General features: G+C 45.9%; 1 protein-coding gene and 1 long non-coding RNA gene across 2 annotated transcripts; both read left to right on the forward strand.

Annotated features, from left to right (window-relative positions):
- Positions 1-273: 273 nt before the first annotated feature.
- Positions 274-5686, forward strand: LOC309632000. Its single transcript, XR_014246690.1, has 2 exons — positions 274-382; positions 5325-5686. It is a non-coding gene; the product is annotated as an uncharacterized lncRNA (long non-coding RNA).
- A 2340-nt stretch (positions 5687-8026) lies between these two features.
- CCT8L2 (chaperonin containing TCP1 subunit 8 like 2) lies at positions 8027-15759 on the forward strand (the record flags this gene model as incomplete). Its single annotated transcript, XM_082399433.1, is given in 6 exon segments — positions 8027-8171; positions 8174-8406; positions 8410-8773; positions 8776-9092; positions 9096-9167; positions 9171-15759. Coding segments are annotated over 6 exon segments (1629 nt in total). The 3' UTR covers positions 9669-15759.
- Positions 15760-15765: the final 6 nt, after the last annotated feature.

Below are 15765 nucleotides of genomic sequence, written 5' to 3' on the forward strand. Positions count from 1 at the left end.
ACGAAGAGACAAAAATGGAAAGACTTGTAAGCCACCTCTTACACTACCTAAAAACGGTGAAGGAAAACTGGGGCTGCTAGGGTCCGAAATCTGACATGTGCGCTTAGGAAGGAAGGAAGGAGAGTTACAGGTGGGGAGTTCTGGGTTTCTTATTCTAACACGGACCAACACTTGGACAAATGTACTCTTCTCTGATTTCCTTCCCATTCACTAGGGGAGTGAAAAACATAGATTTGAATTGGGAAAAACTATTACGACGCATCAACCATTTGTAAAAGGATTGGGGTAAACTATCATCTTACAGGCTTAGACTCTAGGCCGGACACCCCGGGCACTTTCTGATTATGATTTCTTTCCATCTTCACAACAGTTCTAGTGTAAGGTAAGAATAAAACGCGGTTTTTCCTGCTGTGTTGTTTGCCTTCCCTTCCCAATAGCCAGAATATAAACTCTGAATCGTGTATTTGTGTGTGTTTGGGCAAACATGCACAGTTTCCAGAGCCTCTTCTGACTAAAGCATAGTTTCTTGAAAGGGCTGAAGTGAGGACCACAATAAGACAGTCGTTGGAATCCCTTCAAGGTTTAGTTCCTGCTGGCTTTTTCAAGCTTACTAAATTTAAAATTTGAGATTGGGGAGAACCTAGCTTGGTAAATGAAAACTATAAATTAAAAGTGTCTGACTATTATTATACATAGAAATACAACATATGCATGACTAATTTATGAAGTGATACATTTATGAAGATACATGTATGAAGTGATATATTTAAAGTTTATTACTCTTTCTTTTTCATTTTCTGTACATTACACTAAATATACTTTCAAAAACTGGATTATCGATCCAAATGTTTATCTGTGTTCAGTACTGAAATTAGAAGAGTCATTTACAACTGTGTGTTTCATATGCACAAAATTCCACGTCAGGACAGTTCACTTCAGTATACTTGTCAGCACTTGGGAGAATTTAAGGACCAGAATGTGCAAATTGCAAGTCACTCCTGCTGGAGACAAGTTCTTAAAGGAAACAGCTAGGGACTGGGAACAGAAAAGTGGGTAGAGTAAATGGAAGGGTAGAAATAGAAGTCTGTGCAGTGTTACTTCTGGAAAGATAAAAGATGAAGGTAAACCCAGCCTTAAATCTCCATTCCTTTGGCTACTGTGAGCAGACAAGTCGTTGGGAGCTGTTTTAAAGGATGGTTAGGAGGCTCACCAGCATGAAGTTATTGTGGGCAGAGCAAACAAAATATAACCCAGGATGCAGAGGAAGTATTCAAGGAATACTTATTCGACTTAAATAAAGGTCTTTCAAAGGTTTTTCCATCTCTGTCATTCAAATTACACAGCTCTGAGACCACAATGGCAAAAATCCAGGAGGCAGATAGCTGAGGTAGGTTCCTCAAAATTATAAAACCAGAAAGACAACGAGCATCTGGAAGGACCAAGTGCAAAAAAAAAAAAAAAGAATGCCTACTTTCTAATAAGTACACGTTAAACAGGCACTTTAAAAATATGGTAGACATGCACCAAAGTGTTAGCAGCAATCATCTCTAAAGGGTTGGATTACAAGGGACTTTCACTTTCTATAATGCATTTTTCTATAATACATCAATCTTTCAGAGCACATGTAGTATAAGCATAAACATATATTAAATGTTTAAAATGTGAGTGGGAGTAAGGGTTATCCGCAAAAAAGAAAAAGCAACATCTCATGAAACTGTGAGCAAAGGAGATTCTCAAAGTGTCTAGCATACAAATGACAGTGAATAAAAATTCATGGTACAGTAGACATTCTTACTAATTGAAGGCCTATAAAATGTCATTGATGTCTTTCTTGAGAGAGCAGTCTTTATCACTTTGTTTTAGTGAACGTGGAAGTATTTATAAGGCTTTTCCATAGATTCACTACTAAATGGTATCCCTCTCTTTGTTTTCCCATAAAGTCTTAAATTCCTCAGGGTTTTTTAGGAACCAAATTTTTACAGTTGTGTAAAAAGACCGCTCAGAACGTAAATGCTAGATCTTATAAGATTTGTGTTCATATTTTTACTGTTAAAGTTGCACTTTAACAAGTTGCAGTCATAGGCTATCATTTTTTGTCCTTTATTTTTCAGTCAAAATATTGTTTGTTTTTTTTTTAAATATATATATATTTTTTAAACTTTGGGTTTGTTTATTTATTTATTTATTTATGGCTGTGTTGGGTCTTCGGTTCTGCGCGAGGGCTTTCTCCAGTTGCGGCAAGCGGGGGCCACTCTTCATCGCGGTGCGCGGGCCTCTCACTGTCGCGGCCTCTCCCGTTGCGGAGCACAGGCTCCAGACGCGCAGGCGCAGCAATTGTGGCTCACGGGCCCAGCTGCTCCGCGGCACGTGGGATCTTCCCAGACCAGGGCTCGAACCCGTGTCCCCTGCATTGGCAGGCAGACTCTCAACCACTGCGCCACCAGGGAAGCCCCCAAAATATTGTTTTTAAAAGAATTTCAACCACTTAAAATTAGTTCATATTTAGTCCATAGTGCATTTTTAGTTTTATAAATTCATATTGCTTTACGTAAGTTATTTCAGTAATGCATACCATGTACCTGTGTGATAGAAAAATTAAAGGAAGAATCTGAGAAGGAAATAAGACAGTCATCTTCAAAAATAATTTGTGTATAAGAGTATGAGGCAGGCTTCCCCTGTAGCGCAGTGGTTGAGAATCCGCCTCCCAATGCAGAGGACACGGGTTCGATCCCTGGTCCGGGAAGATCCCACATGCCGCGGAGCAACTAAGCTCGTGTGCCACAACTACTGAGCCTGTGCTCTAGAGCCCGTGAGCCACAACTACTGAGCCTGCGTGCTGCAACTACTGAAGCCCACGCGCCTAGAGCCCGTGCTACAGAATGAGAGAAGCCACTGCAATGAGAAGCCCGCGCACTGCAACGAAGAGTAGCCCCCGCTCGCTGCAACTAGAGAAAGCTCGCGTGCAGCAACAAGACCCAACGCAGCCAAAAATAAATAAATTAATTAAATAAATTAAAAAAAAAAAAAAGAGTATGAGGCATATGTAAATGTTCTACAGCATGTTTTATAGAGACATGAATCTTGCCCTCCAGGGGTCTGTACTTTAAACCTGGCACTACTGAACAAGATAAACACAAAAAAAGGCAATCAAGCAACTGAAAAATAAACATGGAAGAACATACAGGGACTTCCCTGGTGGCGTAGTGGTTGGGAGTCCACCTGCCAATGCAGGGGACACGGATTCAATCCCTGGTCCGGGAGGACCCCACATGCCACGGAGCAACTGGGCCTGTGAGCTACAACTACTGAGCCTGCGCTCTAGAGCCCGCGAGCCACAGCTCCTGAGCCCACACGCCTAGAGCCCGTGCTCTGCAACAAGAGAAGCCACCGCAATGAGAAGCCCGCGCACTGCAACGAAGAGTAGGCCCCGCTCGCTACAACTAGAGAAAGCCCGCACGCAGCAACAAAGACCCAAGGCAGCGAAAAAAAAAAATTAAGAAAAACATACAAATAGAAAGATTAAATATTTACATCTACTGTGTAGAAGACCACAGTTTTCTAAAAAATGCCTCTGGGAGTTTGGGGGGAAGGGCAGGGGTGGGAGAAGGCAGCAGACACCCTAGAAAAATGGTACAGATGAACCTGTTTGCAGGGCAGAAATAGAGACACAGATGTAGAGAACAAACGTATGGACACCAAGGGGGGAAAGTGGCGTGGGGGTGGTGTGGGGTGAATTGAGCGATTGGGATTGACATGTAGACACTAATATGTATAAAATGGATAACTAATAAGAACCTGCTGTATAAAAAAAAATAAAATTCAAATGATAAAAAAAATTTTTTTTTAAATGCATCTGGGAGTTTGGGGGGAGGGGGAAGGGCAAGGGTGGGAGAAGGCAGCAGACAGCCCCCCTCTTCAGACACACACACACACACACACACACACACACACAACTTCATTAGGTTCCTTCCTTCATTAATATAGAAAGACTGCTGTATTGGGTTCCTATAGCTGCTGCAAAAAGCTACCCCCAACAGGCAGCTTAAAACAATAGAAATGTATTCTCTCACAGTCCTGGTGGCTAATAGTCCAAAATCAAGGTGTCGGCAGGGCTGGCCCCGCGTGGCGGGCTCTGGGGGAGAATCTGTCCCAGGCCTTGCTCAGCTTCAGGTGGTCGCCCGCGTTCCCTGGCGTTCCTGCGCTTGCAGGTGCATCCCCCCAGCCCGCCCCCACCATTACATGGCCACCTTCCCTGTGTGTCTCTTCCTCACACACGATGTTCTCCCGGGATGTGTGTGTGTGTGTGTGTGTGTGTGTGTCTTCTCTTCTTGTAAGGACACCAGCCATATTGGATTAATGGTCCACCCTACTCCAGTATGACCTCATCTTAATTAATGACATCCACAACAATCCTATTTCCAAATAAGGTCACACTCTGAGGTTCCAGGAAGGGTGTGAATATTGGGGGGCACTATTCAACCCAGTACGACCACCAAACCGTCTATATTGATGCCTACCCACCTTAGCAGATCAAAATTATGTCGTTAGAAATTTTTATATGCATTAACTGCATGCAAACTCTTCCTGGCACACACACACACACACACACACACACACACACACACACACAAATTATTTACATTTGTTTTACATCTAATCAATTTATCCAAAGAATAAATAAAATCAATGTGAATTTAACAATGACAGTGTCCACACAGTAAAAAAGTAAAATTGAGATTCAGTAGCTCCTTGGTTAGTTTGATCTTTGTAGAGGTACCTCTACAAAATTTCAGTCCAAACTTTACCGTTTGCGGACTTCCCCAGCAGTCCAGTGGTTAAGACTCCACACTGCCACTGCAGGGGGCACGGGTTTGATCCCTGGTTGGGGAACTAAGATACTGCATGCCTTGCACAGCACGACCAACACAAAAACAAAAACAAAATTTATTGTTTGGGGTGTTATGAACTGACTGCCTTTAAGGGTGCAAGGCAATGATTGGACCCTCACCTTCCCCTGTGCTGTGTAGTCAGTTAAGGGTTTCACAACAGACAATTATCTACTTTTACAATGGAAATGGAACTTACAGTCCCATGCATCACCCTTCAGGTTGAATTCTAAATTGGCATGGCTCACTAGGTCCTGGAGAGTCCCTGCTACCCTCCAGCCAAAGTGCTCCTCTCCTTCCCACCACACCATGAGCCCCAGCCTTCGGGACTATTTCTGGTGTGCTACAAACCGCACCAGGTTGTCCCAACCCCTCCCACCCCGCCAGCCCTTTTCACCTGGCCAATTCCCACTTCTTGTTTTTTTTTTTCCCCTTCAGCTCTCTTTAGACTTCACCTCACCCTGACCACCGTTCTTCCCATGATGAAGGTTGTGTGTCCCCCTGGATGCTTCTACAACACCTGTGCTTTCCCCATCACAGCTCTCATGCCCTGTAATGGACTGCCCACTTAACTGCATGTATCCCAGCCTAAGCCCACTGGAGACGACACCAGCTGTCTGCCTTATTCACATTCTATCCCTATTACTCAGCAGTGGCTCAACAGAGTTGTTGAATAAGTGAAATAAATGGGAAAATGTATGTTACTTTCAAGAAAAAGAGCTAAGATGATCCCTTAGGGGAGGCTACTTGAAAAAAGTAACTAACTTTATAGACAAGGTATACATGAATACTTTGCTACATTTTGTGTTGATTGTTATATTTTACCTTTCTATAAGGGAACAGGCAAGTCCTCTTTGCCGCCTACAACCCACGTTTGTTATGTGACACTCCCCTCAGTGTTACTGGCTTTCAGAAGCCTGGACGGGGAGGATCACGCCTTTTCTAATGGAGTCTCTACAATCAAAAGAGGTCAAAATAGTTGTCCACAGGGAATTCCCTGGCGGTCCAGTGGTTAGGACTCTGCACTTCCACTGCAGGGGGCACAAGTTCGATCCCTGGTCGGGGAACTAAGATCCTGCATGCCGCAGGGCTCAGTCAAAAAAAAAAAAGTTGTCCACGGTCTTCAGACAACATAACATCTCCTTAGAAACATTTGTCAGCCAAGATAACATTAAGGGGAAAATTATTACAGACAAGCATATACAATATGTATCATATAACTCACGTATGTAAAACTGTGTAAATCCACAACAAGCTATGTAAGCATATGTGTGTAAAGTAATAATATTCATCAAAATATAAACAATGACTGTCTCTGGGCTGGGATTCCAAATGACATTTACTTTCTTTGTATTTTTTCCTTTTAAGTTGTATAATGAATGACTATCATTTTTACAAAAGCAATCAAGCTGTTTTGCAAAGAAAGAGTTTTTTCTCCAAATTTATCTTTTTTTTTTAAATAAGTTTATTTATTTTATTTATTTATTTTTGGCTGTGTTGGGTCTTCGTTGCTGTGCACGGGCTTTCTCTAGTTGTGGCAAGTGGGAGCTACTCTTCGTTGCGGTGTACGGGCTTCTCATTGCAGTGGCTTCTCTTGTTGTGGAGCACGGGCTCTAGGTGCGCAGGCTTCAGTAGTTGTGGCTTGTGGGCTCTAGAGCACAGGCTCAGTAGCTGTGGCGCACGGGCTTAGTTGCTCCGCGGCATGTGGGATCTTCCCAGACCAGGGCTCGAACCCGTGTCCCCTGCATTGGCAGGCGGATTCTTAACCACTGTACCACCAGGGAAGCCCAAATTTAACTCCTTTTTAGCCTTAATTGTATTTAACTTTCACTGTGGCATTCTTTTCCTTTTCTATCTTCTTGTCTGTGGAAATTTTAAAAATTTGATGGAACTCATGCCCCCTGCAGTGGGAGTATGGAGTCTTAACCACTGGACCACCAGGGAAGTCCCTCCCATAATCTTAATAGGTATTTTCATCACTTCCTGCTGGTGCTCTGCCCAACACCTAAGAAAGTTGTACTCACTTGGTACCAATCTCTTTCCCTCACTGGTCTCACGTTCCTGCCATCTTTGTGACCCCAGTACATTGAACAGAGTAGATGCTCATAAATATTTGTTAAACTAAAAAAGCAGCAATCATTACTCCAGTAGGTGCCATATGAGGATGGGAGGGAGCAAGAGAAGGAAGGAAGGAAGGAGGGAGGATGGAAGGCGGGAGCTCAAATTCTAAGGGCTGAGTCTAAGGGTGGGAGGGCCCCAGCCCCAGCCCCACTCACTCGTTTGCTGCCTTCCTGGTCACTTTCACTCCTCTGCGTCCATGTCTATTACTCTGTCTGCAGGCTGTCAGCCTCTTTCCCTCCCTTGTCTTGAGCTGCCTTTGCCAGCTCAGTGACATCACCGTCATTGGGAAGAGTTGTCCCACACTGTGCAGCCTCACACATCTGCAACCGGAAAGACAAACAGACCAGCAGACACCTTAAGGAAGCTGATGAGCAGCACAAACGGGTAAGGTGGCCAAAGAGGCCGAGGCCCACAGGTAACCAAACGTGGCTAGCGTTACAGAGCACGGCATGAGACAGTGAACAAAACAATTTCCCTCTCAAAAAACAAAAACAAACAAAAGAAACCCAGCGCAACCAACCAAACAACGGGAGCCACAGCTTCACCAGGAATTTGAAGTGGGTGGGTTTTCACCTGGTTTCCTCTTCCCTGTCTCTGAAGTTTAAATGAAACTCTGGGGCCCCGGGTACGCGTGTCCCCCCTCTGGGGGACAACTGGGCCTGACTTCCGCCTGCCCCAGGGCCTCCCAACTCATGGTCCATCCTTCTGTGACCTCATTCCCTGCCCTGGTTCCATGTGCCACTTGTGACTTAATCAAGATCAGATCTGTTTCAGCTACCAAGCCCCAGAGGCCCCAAGGGCCCCGTTCCTTTTCAGATCAATCTGGGGGTGGTTTTAGGGCTGAGCTCTCAGCAGACCATCCTTGCGCCCGGGCCCAGAGCGCCGGCTTCTCCAGACACCAGTTGATGGGTATTTGGCTGCTTTTCCCACTGACCCCTCGAGGGGCTTCATAGATCTCCTCCCGGGGCGCCTCGCTGCTGTTCTAGCGCCTGTCTGCGGCCGGGTGGGCCCCGCGGGCGATGGACGGCAGAGCCCCTTCGGCACCTGAGCTGCCCGAACGGCTGGCGATGCCGGCGGCCGAGGAGAAGCACCTGCTGAGCAGCTTGGCCGCGGCACACACCTTGGCCAGAGTCCTGCGGCCCTGCTACGGCCCCCAGGGGCGGCAGAGCTCCTGGTCACCGCCAAAGGAGAAACCGTGGTCACGGGGTATGCCACGGACATCCTCCGGGCGCTGGAGCTGGAGCACCCCACCGCCCGGCTGCTGCGGTTGGCGGCGCAGAGCCAGGCGGAGCAGAGCGGCGACGGCGCGGCCTTCGTGGTGCCCCTGCCCCAGGCCCTGCTGGCGCAGGCCGAGCGCCGGCTGCAGGCCGGCCTGCCGCGCGCCCAGCTCCGGGAGGCCTAGGCCGCGGCGGCCGCCGAGACGCTGGCCCTGCTGCCGTCCCTGGCCATCCGGGCGCTGGGGCCTCTGGAGGACCCGTTCGGGGCCCTGCACTCGGTGACCAACACGCACAGGCTGTGGCAGACGGACTGCTTGACCGCGGTGGTGGCGCATGCGTGCTGGGTCCCCCGGGAGCCGGACGGCGGCTTCCGGCCGGAGCGCGTGCGCGTGCGCGCGCTGCCCGGGGCGCGGCCGGAGGACTCGTGCCTGCGCCCCGGCCTGGCCCTGTCCGGCAAGCCCTGCGGCCAGGTGGCCACGGTGCTGAGCGGCGCCAGCGGGGCTCTGACGGCCTGCGCCTTCGGGCCCGCCAGCGCCAGTGCCCCGGCCACGCTCGTCTCTCCCGTCCTGATGACCTGACCGAGTTCAGGAAGGGCAGCGAGAGGCTAATAGAAAAGCAGGTGGCCCAGCTGGCAGCCGCGTCTATTAACGTGGTGGTGGTTTGGGGGCAAATTGACGAGGAGACCCTAACGCATGCTGACAGGTGCGGCCTCATGGTGATTCAGGTGAAGTCCCGGCGGGAGATGGTGCACCTGAGCGAGGTGTCTGGCGCACCTCTGATGCCTTATCTGCTTCCTCCGCTGGAGCCAGGGAAGTGTCAGAGGGTGTACGGGCAGGAGCTGGGAGAAGGTTTGGCTGTGGTATTTGAGTGAGAAACTCCAGGCACCCCTGCCCTCACCTTGGTGCTCAGGGAGGCCACCGCTGAGGGGCTACGGGGTGCAGAGTAGGCTGCCTACCATGGCATTGATGCCTATTTCCAGTTATGCCAGGATCCCAGACTGCTTCCAGGAGCTGGGGCCACGGAGATGGCTCTGGCGAAAATGCTCTCAGAGAAAGGAACCAAACTGGAAGGGCCCAGTGGTTCCACCTTCCTGGCATTTGCCCAGGCCCTGCAGTCTCTTCCTGAAACCCTGGCAGAGAAGGCAGGCTTAGCCGTCTCAGACGTGATGGCAGAAATGAACGGAGCTCACCAGGCTGGGAATTTCCTGATAGCATTGGAGGTTGAAGGGATAATAAATGCGGCCCAGGAAGAGGTGTGGGACACCCTAATAGCCAAAGCCCAAGGACTTCGAGCCGTGGCTGACGTGGTACTACAGCTCCTGACTGTCGATGACATTGTAGTAGCCAAGAAAAGTCCCACACCTCACGAGGACCTGAAACCTGAACCTAAGAAGGCAAAGGATCGACCATCCCCCGTGAAAAAAAGGAGTCCTTGGAACAAATAAGTGGCAACATCCTCAATAAAATGGGGTTGCCAAGGAGGGCATTGCCACCCCAAAAATGAATGTTGCCTTGTATTGCCTCCACGTTTGCTGCTATTTGAGTCCATTTCTGTAGATAAAAACAACATAACCGTTGAAGTCCTTTCCATTGATTTACTTCCTTTCAGATTCTTGGCTTTTTTCATTTCCTGTTTCTCTCCATCAGATTCTGTTCTTTCCTCCAGGATTCAATTCTATTAAAGATGTTTAAATTGAGTACCTGAATTTTGGGGATGCAAGAAAGGGCAGGTATCTCTTCCCAACTGTTTGAGTATTCCTGCATGAATTCTAAATTTCTAGAATTTCTGTCTAAATGTCACTTTAGCAATCTGAGAACCTCAGTTTCAGCTTAAAGGAGTGGCCGCTCATTCCTGTTGTGATTATTTGGAAAAAGAAGGGAATGCTATTTTAAGGCAAAAAATCAATATAAAGGAGGAAAATGAGCTGGCAGGCAGAAATATATTTTTTAAAAAGCATCCTTGGCATATATAACAAAAGATAAGAACACACACCTTAGAACCGCACTACAGTTCCAGTGAAGGTGAGGAGCACTGGGGAGCACCCAGCACCAGGTTATCCTGGCCAGGCTGTGATTATGCCCAGATACTCCTGGGCAGTAAAGAGAGTTGAGCAGAGCTGGGAACATGTTACCCAAAACCTTTCCCACTTAACCATCCAAATTACTCTGCCTCTGGGAAAAGAGCTGAATGTAGGGACAGAACTGAGGTGACGGGAAGCTGCAGTCTCTTAAGAATCAAAACAAAGAAGCTTAAGCATTTGGAGAGAGAACCAGACTCAAGAAACAATTGTCTTATAGCAGGCATATTAGCTGCAACAACGCAAAACAAATTTGCAAAGATTCTTTGAAACCCAGAAGTGAAATCCTGAGAAGCTGTTAGTGAACAAAGGATGGCACATGAAAATGTATAGAACTATACTCGTTATCACTAACTTATAGTAATAAGTTATATCTATACAACATCCTTGATGTGTCTTTCCTTGTTGTGTCTTCATCGTTATATTTTAGCGAATATAACTAAGCGCTGTCATATTTCTCCCCTGCCCTCAGGTTCCGTATTGTTCTCATAGAGTCTCAAATTCCATAGTGATGATGATAGAGATAGGTAACTTTTTAAAGCAGTTCAAAAGCACTTTGTCTTCAGTTTATTTAGTCATCAAAACAAACTTATGAGAAGGAAGCTTGTTATCTCTCAGTTGCAGGAGACACAATTGAGCTTCAGAGAAATTAAGTAATTGGCCAAATTTATACAGTAAATAAAAGAGGAAAACCCATTCTCTTGTTCATTACTTTATTGCCCCAAATTCCTCTGTTGTGATGTTTTCAGAGATATAACCCCTATAATTATGAAGAAAGTATGTCTCAAAATGTAAATTGAAAATTTACAATTAGTGTTTTGTTTTTCGTTTTTTTTTTTTTTTTTTTTTTGGCCACACCGAGCAGCATGCAGGATCTTAGTTCCCTGACCAGGGATCGAACCCGTGCCTCCTGAATTGGGAGCATGGAATCTTAACCACTGGACTGCCAGGGAAGTCCCTACAATTAGTGTTTTTTAAATTAGACAAAAAGGCATGTTTACTTTGCAAGATAAAATAAGTAAATAAAGACGGCTCTTGCTCACAGAGAACATTTTAGTTATAGATCCAAGACATACGAAGGCCAAACATGTAACTTAGTATCTTTTAAGTGCCCTAAATTTGATATACGAGTGATTTTTTTGATAAGTGGGGAGAAATCATACTGTAACATTACCATCTCCTTTCCCCCTAGACAGACAGATACACACACAATTATATATATATATATATATATGTATATATACACACAAGTTAAAATTAGCAAGGACAGCCTTACAAGTGATGAAGAAATATATGGCAGATACAAATTTAACTGGCTTATACTGAGGGCTTTAAAGGTAAAAACATCTAACCCCAATTTGAAACCTAAAGACCCAGAGAATTCAGGCATCTCATGGGAAAGCTGGCAAGGTCCTAGAGCTTGTGCTAAGGAGGCCCCTGAATTACCCTGGTTCCCATCTGTCCCATGACTAGTTGGCCAGCTCTTCAAATCTGTAAACTGCGAAGTATCCTTCAGATAGATCTGCTTGATCGAGCCAGAGCTGGCTTCCCCTTCTTGTTATCTAAAGAGCTTTAGGACTTCCCCGGTGGCACATTGGTTAAGACCCCGTGCCTCCAGTGCAGGGTCGGGGAAGTTCCGCCATGCCATGCAGTGCGGCCAAAAAATAGAAAATGAAGAGCATTAGCTGCTCCAGAAGAGAAGGAAACATCATACAATGGTTAGGTTGACTACCGTGGGCAGCTAGCAGACACGGCTTGGGGAAGAGGACCAGAAGGGAGAGCTCAGTACGAACTGAAAGTGTTTGGGTGTTGAGGGTTTTTTTTAGCATCAGTTGAGGCTTATCTCCAACCCTACAGCCTGCCTTCTAAACTCTTGCTACTTACCAGTGATCCCCGAACCAGTGGCACTGGCATCATTCGGGAGCATGTTAGACATGCAGAATCTCAGCCGCCCCCAGCCCCTCAACAACCTACTTTGTCAGAATTTGCACTTTAACAAGATCCCCAGGTGACTGGGGTGCATATTAAAGTCTGAGAAGCACTGATCTAAGCTACGCTCCCAGTTAGCTCTATCTTGATCATGCCTAGAAATCAAGTATCCTCTTAACATCATCTTTAAGCATTCTAAGTGTCAAAATGTCTGAATCAGACATAAAGTTGTGTCTTTTCTCCTACTGACTATGGAGAAACTGACCAGAATTTGACCTCAATTTTACCAGGTCTCTCTGGATCCTGCTTCCAAGGTTCCAGGATCAAGCTCTCCTAGGATGCAGGGTCTCGAGTTCTCCAAGGGCCCAAGGACTTGGCTACATCTTTCTCTTCCAAGATGTGCTGTCTTCAGCTCCAGAAGCAGCTGAATTTCAGAAACAACAATTTCGAGAGCACATTCTCCATGAAACTTGCAGCCGGTGGACTTGTCTGTTCTTCTATCCCCCACACCTTCCAATTTAGTGACATTGTGTTGTGGGGTTCTGAGTTGACCCAGCAAGCAGAGAGCAAAGAGATAAGATCAGGAGAAAACAGGGACTGAAAACAAGAACTTCTGAGTCCTGGGGGATGAAGAAGATGGTGGCTGGCCTGGGTGGGGAAGACTGGGGCTGAGTTGGGAGAACTACCCCATACTTCTGGGCACCTGTGAGCACAGACCCAAGACTGGGGCCTACACAAATCCTGGAGTCCTGAAGGGACGAAAGTCATTGCTTCCAAACTGTGAAAAGAAGATTGAAACAAGAAAGAGCTGTCAGTAGTCTGTTCCAATCCTTTGTCTATTTCTGGACCTCTTCCCAAGAGGCCTTTCTCAAGAGATCCCCTTACAGCAGGAGCTCTGCTTTCTAGGCCTACAAGTCTGAAATCCCTTTAGTGCAGAGGCCAAAGGATAGAGAAAGCTAAGACTCAAGAGAGAAAACAGAAGACTTCCAAACTGGGACATCTGAATGGGAGGAAAAGGGAAGACTGGGGCTCAGGGACTCAACCATTTCTTTTGCGAATGAACGAAACTAGTTTAAGAAGACTAGCTTGTACCCTGTCAGCTGGACTGACATAAATACACATGTTTGTAGCCCCAGGCCCCTCCCATTTCTGCCTGAACCTTTCTGGAATAGAGACCAACTCTCGATGATGCTTCACCATGATGTGAGGGGCGTGGCATTGTTAAGTATTTACTGATGGGCTACTTCCCACTGATTTATTGAAAATTTCCCCTTGTACTCAGTTTCCTTGTTAAGGTAACTACCCCAGGGAAAGTTGTCCCCAAAGTGCTAAAATGCTAAAACCTGCAGTAGACACAGAAACCCCAGAATCTCTGTGATTCCTAAAGTAGCTGAGTCAACTTTTTTCCCAAAATATCAACCTCCCCTCCCACCAAGCTAAAGATCCCCTTCCTAACTGGGGAGGGGGGGAGAGGAAGATGGTTGGGGGAGAATGAGAGAGATGCCGGCAGGATCTGAGACGGGCTCTGCTCACCTCCTCATGGGCTCTAAGGAGTGAGATGAGGAAAAAGGCAGTAGAATCTCCAGGAAAGTTTGAGGGTCTGAAAACAGAGGAGAGTCTCTGCTTCTGGTCTGCAACCTGGAGCCCCCAAGGAGTGCCAACAGGATGGAGCAGAAATGACAGTGCGGGAGGGGCAGGGAAGAAAGGGCTCTCCCGGGAGAGCAGGCAGGTCTCCCTGTGCCTCAGGAGGAGATCAAGAATTGACTTGGCTGGGGGACTTCCCTGGTGGTCCAATGGTTAAGAATCCGTCTTCCAATGCAGGGGATGCGGGTTCGATCCCTGGTCTGAGATCTAAGCCTGCATGCCGCAACTACTGAGCCCGTATGCCACAACTAGAGAGAAAGCCCGCACGCCACAATGAAGAGCCCACGCACCACAACAAAAGATCCCACGTGCTGCAACTAAGAATAATGCAGCCAAAAATAAAATAAATTAAAAAAAAAAAGAACTGACTTGGCTGATCGACAGATGGATAAGAAAGATGTGGTATATATATAATGGATTATTACTCAGCCATAAAAAAGAATAAAATAATGCCATTCATGGCCACATGGATGGACCTAGAGATTATCATACTAAGTGAAGTAAGCCAGAAAGAGAAAGACAAATACCGTATGATATTACTTATATGTGGAAACTAAAATATGACACAAATGAACTTATCTATGAAACAGAAACAAACCCACAGACATACAGAACAGACTTGTGGTTGCTAAGGGGGAGGGGAGGTGGGGGAGGGAGGGACTGGGAGTTTGGGATTAGCAGATGCAAACTATTACATACAGAATGGATAGACAACAAGGTCCTACGGTATAGCACAGGGAACTATATTCAAGATCCTGTGACAACCATAATGGAAAAGAATATGAAAAAGAATGTACATATATGTATAACTGAATCATTTTGCTGTACAGCAGAAATTAACACAACATTGTAAATCAACCATACTTCAATAAAATAAATTTAAAAAAAATTGACTTGACTTTAGTCTGGACTGATCAAGAAAAACCATGAAGGGACTAAATTTACCTGGAATTAACTAAATTAAATATTCTACCATCAGGCAGAAAGGGAGCTGGAAAAAGAAATTTTAAGATCATTTAATTATAGAAATACATACTTCGAACACCTTGAGTTTGGGACTTGAGAATTCAAACTTTCTACAAATATAAAGACTGAATGAGGAATTTGGACACTCCAGCACATGTCATTAACAGAGCTTGCCATTAGTTACTGCAGGGCTAAGTAAGAGATAGAGGCTGGTTAGCAAAACAACGGCAATCTTTCTGTACTGCAGCACAGATTTGAGATGCAGTTTTATTCATTCTACAGGTTAAAAACAAAATCATGGCTCTCTATAAGTTTTCTTCTAATTCACTGAATGCAATCAGAAAGGAGAGGTGGATCCTGGTGAGTTTACGCCAGATATGCCTCTCTAAACGTCACTGAATGCACAACGGAAAACATTTTCACATCCAGATCATTATAAATTTTTACAAACAACTTAATCCCTGTGTACTCTGCCTCCTGTGCCCACCGACTCCAGAACCTAGCATTGCAGAGGGCCCCAGTGCGGCTGCTTACCTGAGCTTACCCTCTTGGGAAGCACCCAAGCTCTGGACGAGCGCCCCTGCTCCACCCCTACCCCCAGAAGCAATGAGATCTATCAGTCAGCCTCAGTCTTCCTTGCGTAGATGCCAAATACTCCATGCTTCACATTGCATTCCTACATTCATTTTGATCTAAAACCTTCTATTTCAATTTTATTAATGTAATTTGTTGACAAAAGGGGTAATAATCCATTGCAATATTGTTTTACGTGAAAAATAGTTTCCAAAATGACTTGCAATGTTTTTTTACACTAGATTTTTTTTTTTTTTTAATATTTACGTATTTGGTTGCACGGGGTCTCAGTTGCGGCAGGAGGGCTCCTTAGTTGCAGCTCCAGGGCTCCTTAGTTGCGGCATGTGGGCTC

The sequence above is a fragment of the Balaenoptera borealis genome (assembly GCF_965194805.1).
Source record: "Balaenoptera borealis genome assembly, chromosome: 7".
NCBI lineage: Eukaryota > Metazoa > Chordata > Mammalia > Artiodactyla > Balaenopteridae > Balaenoptera > Balaenoptera borealis.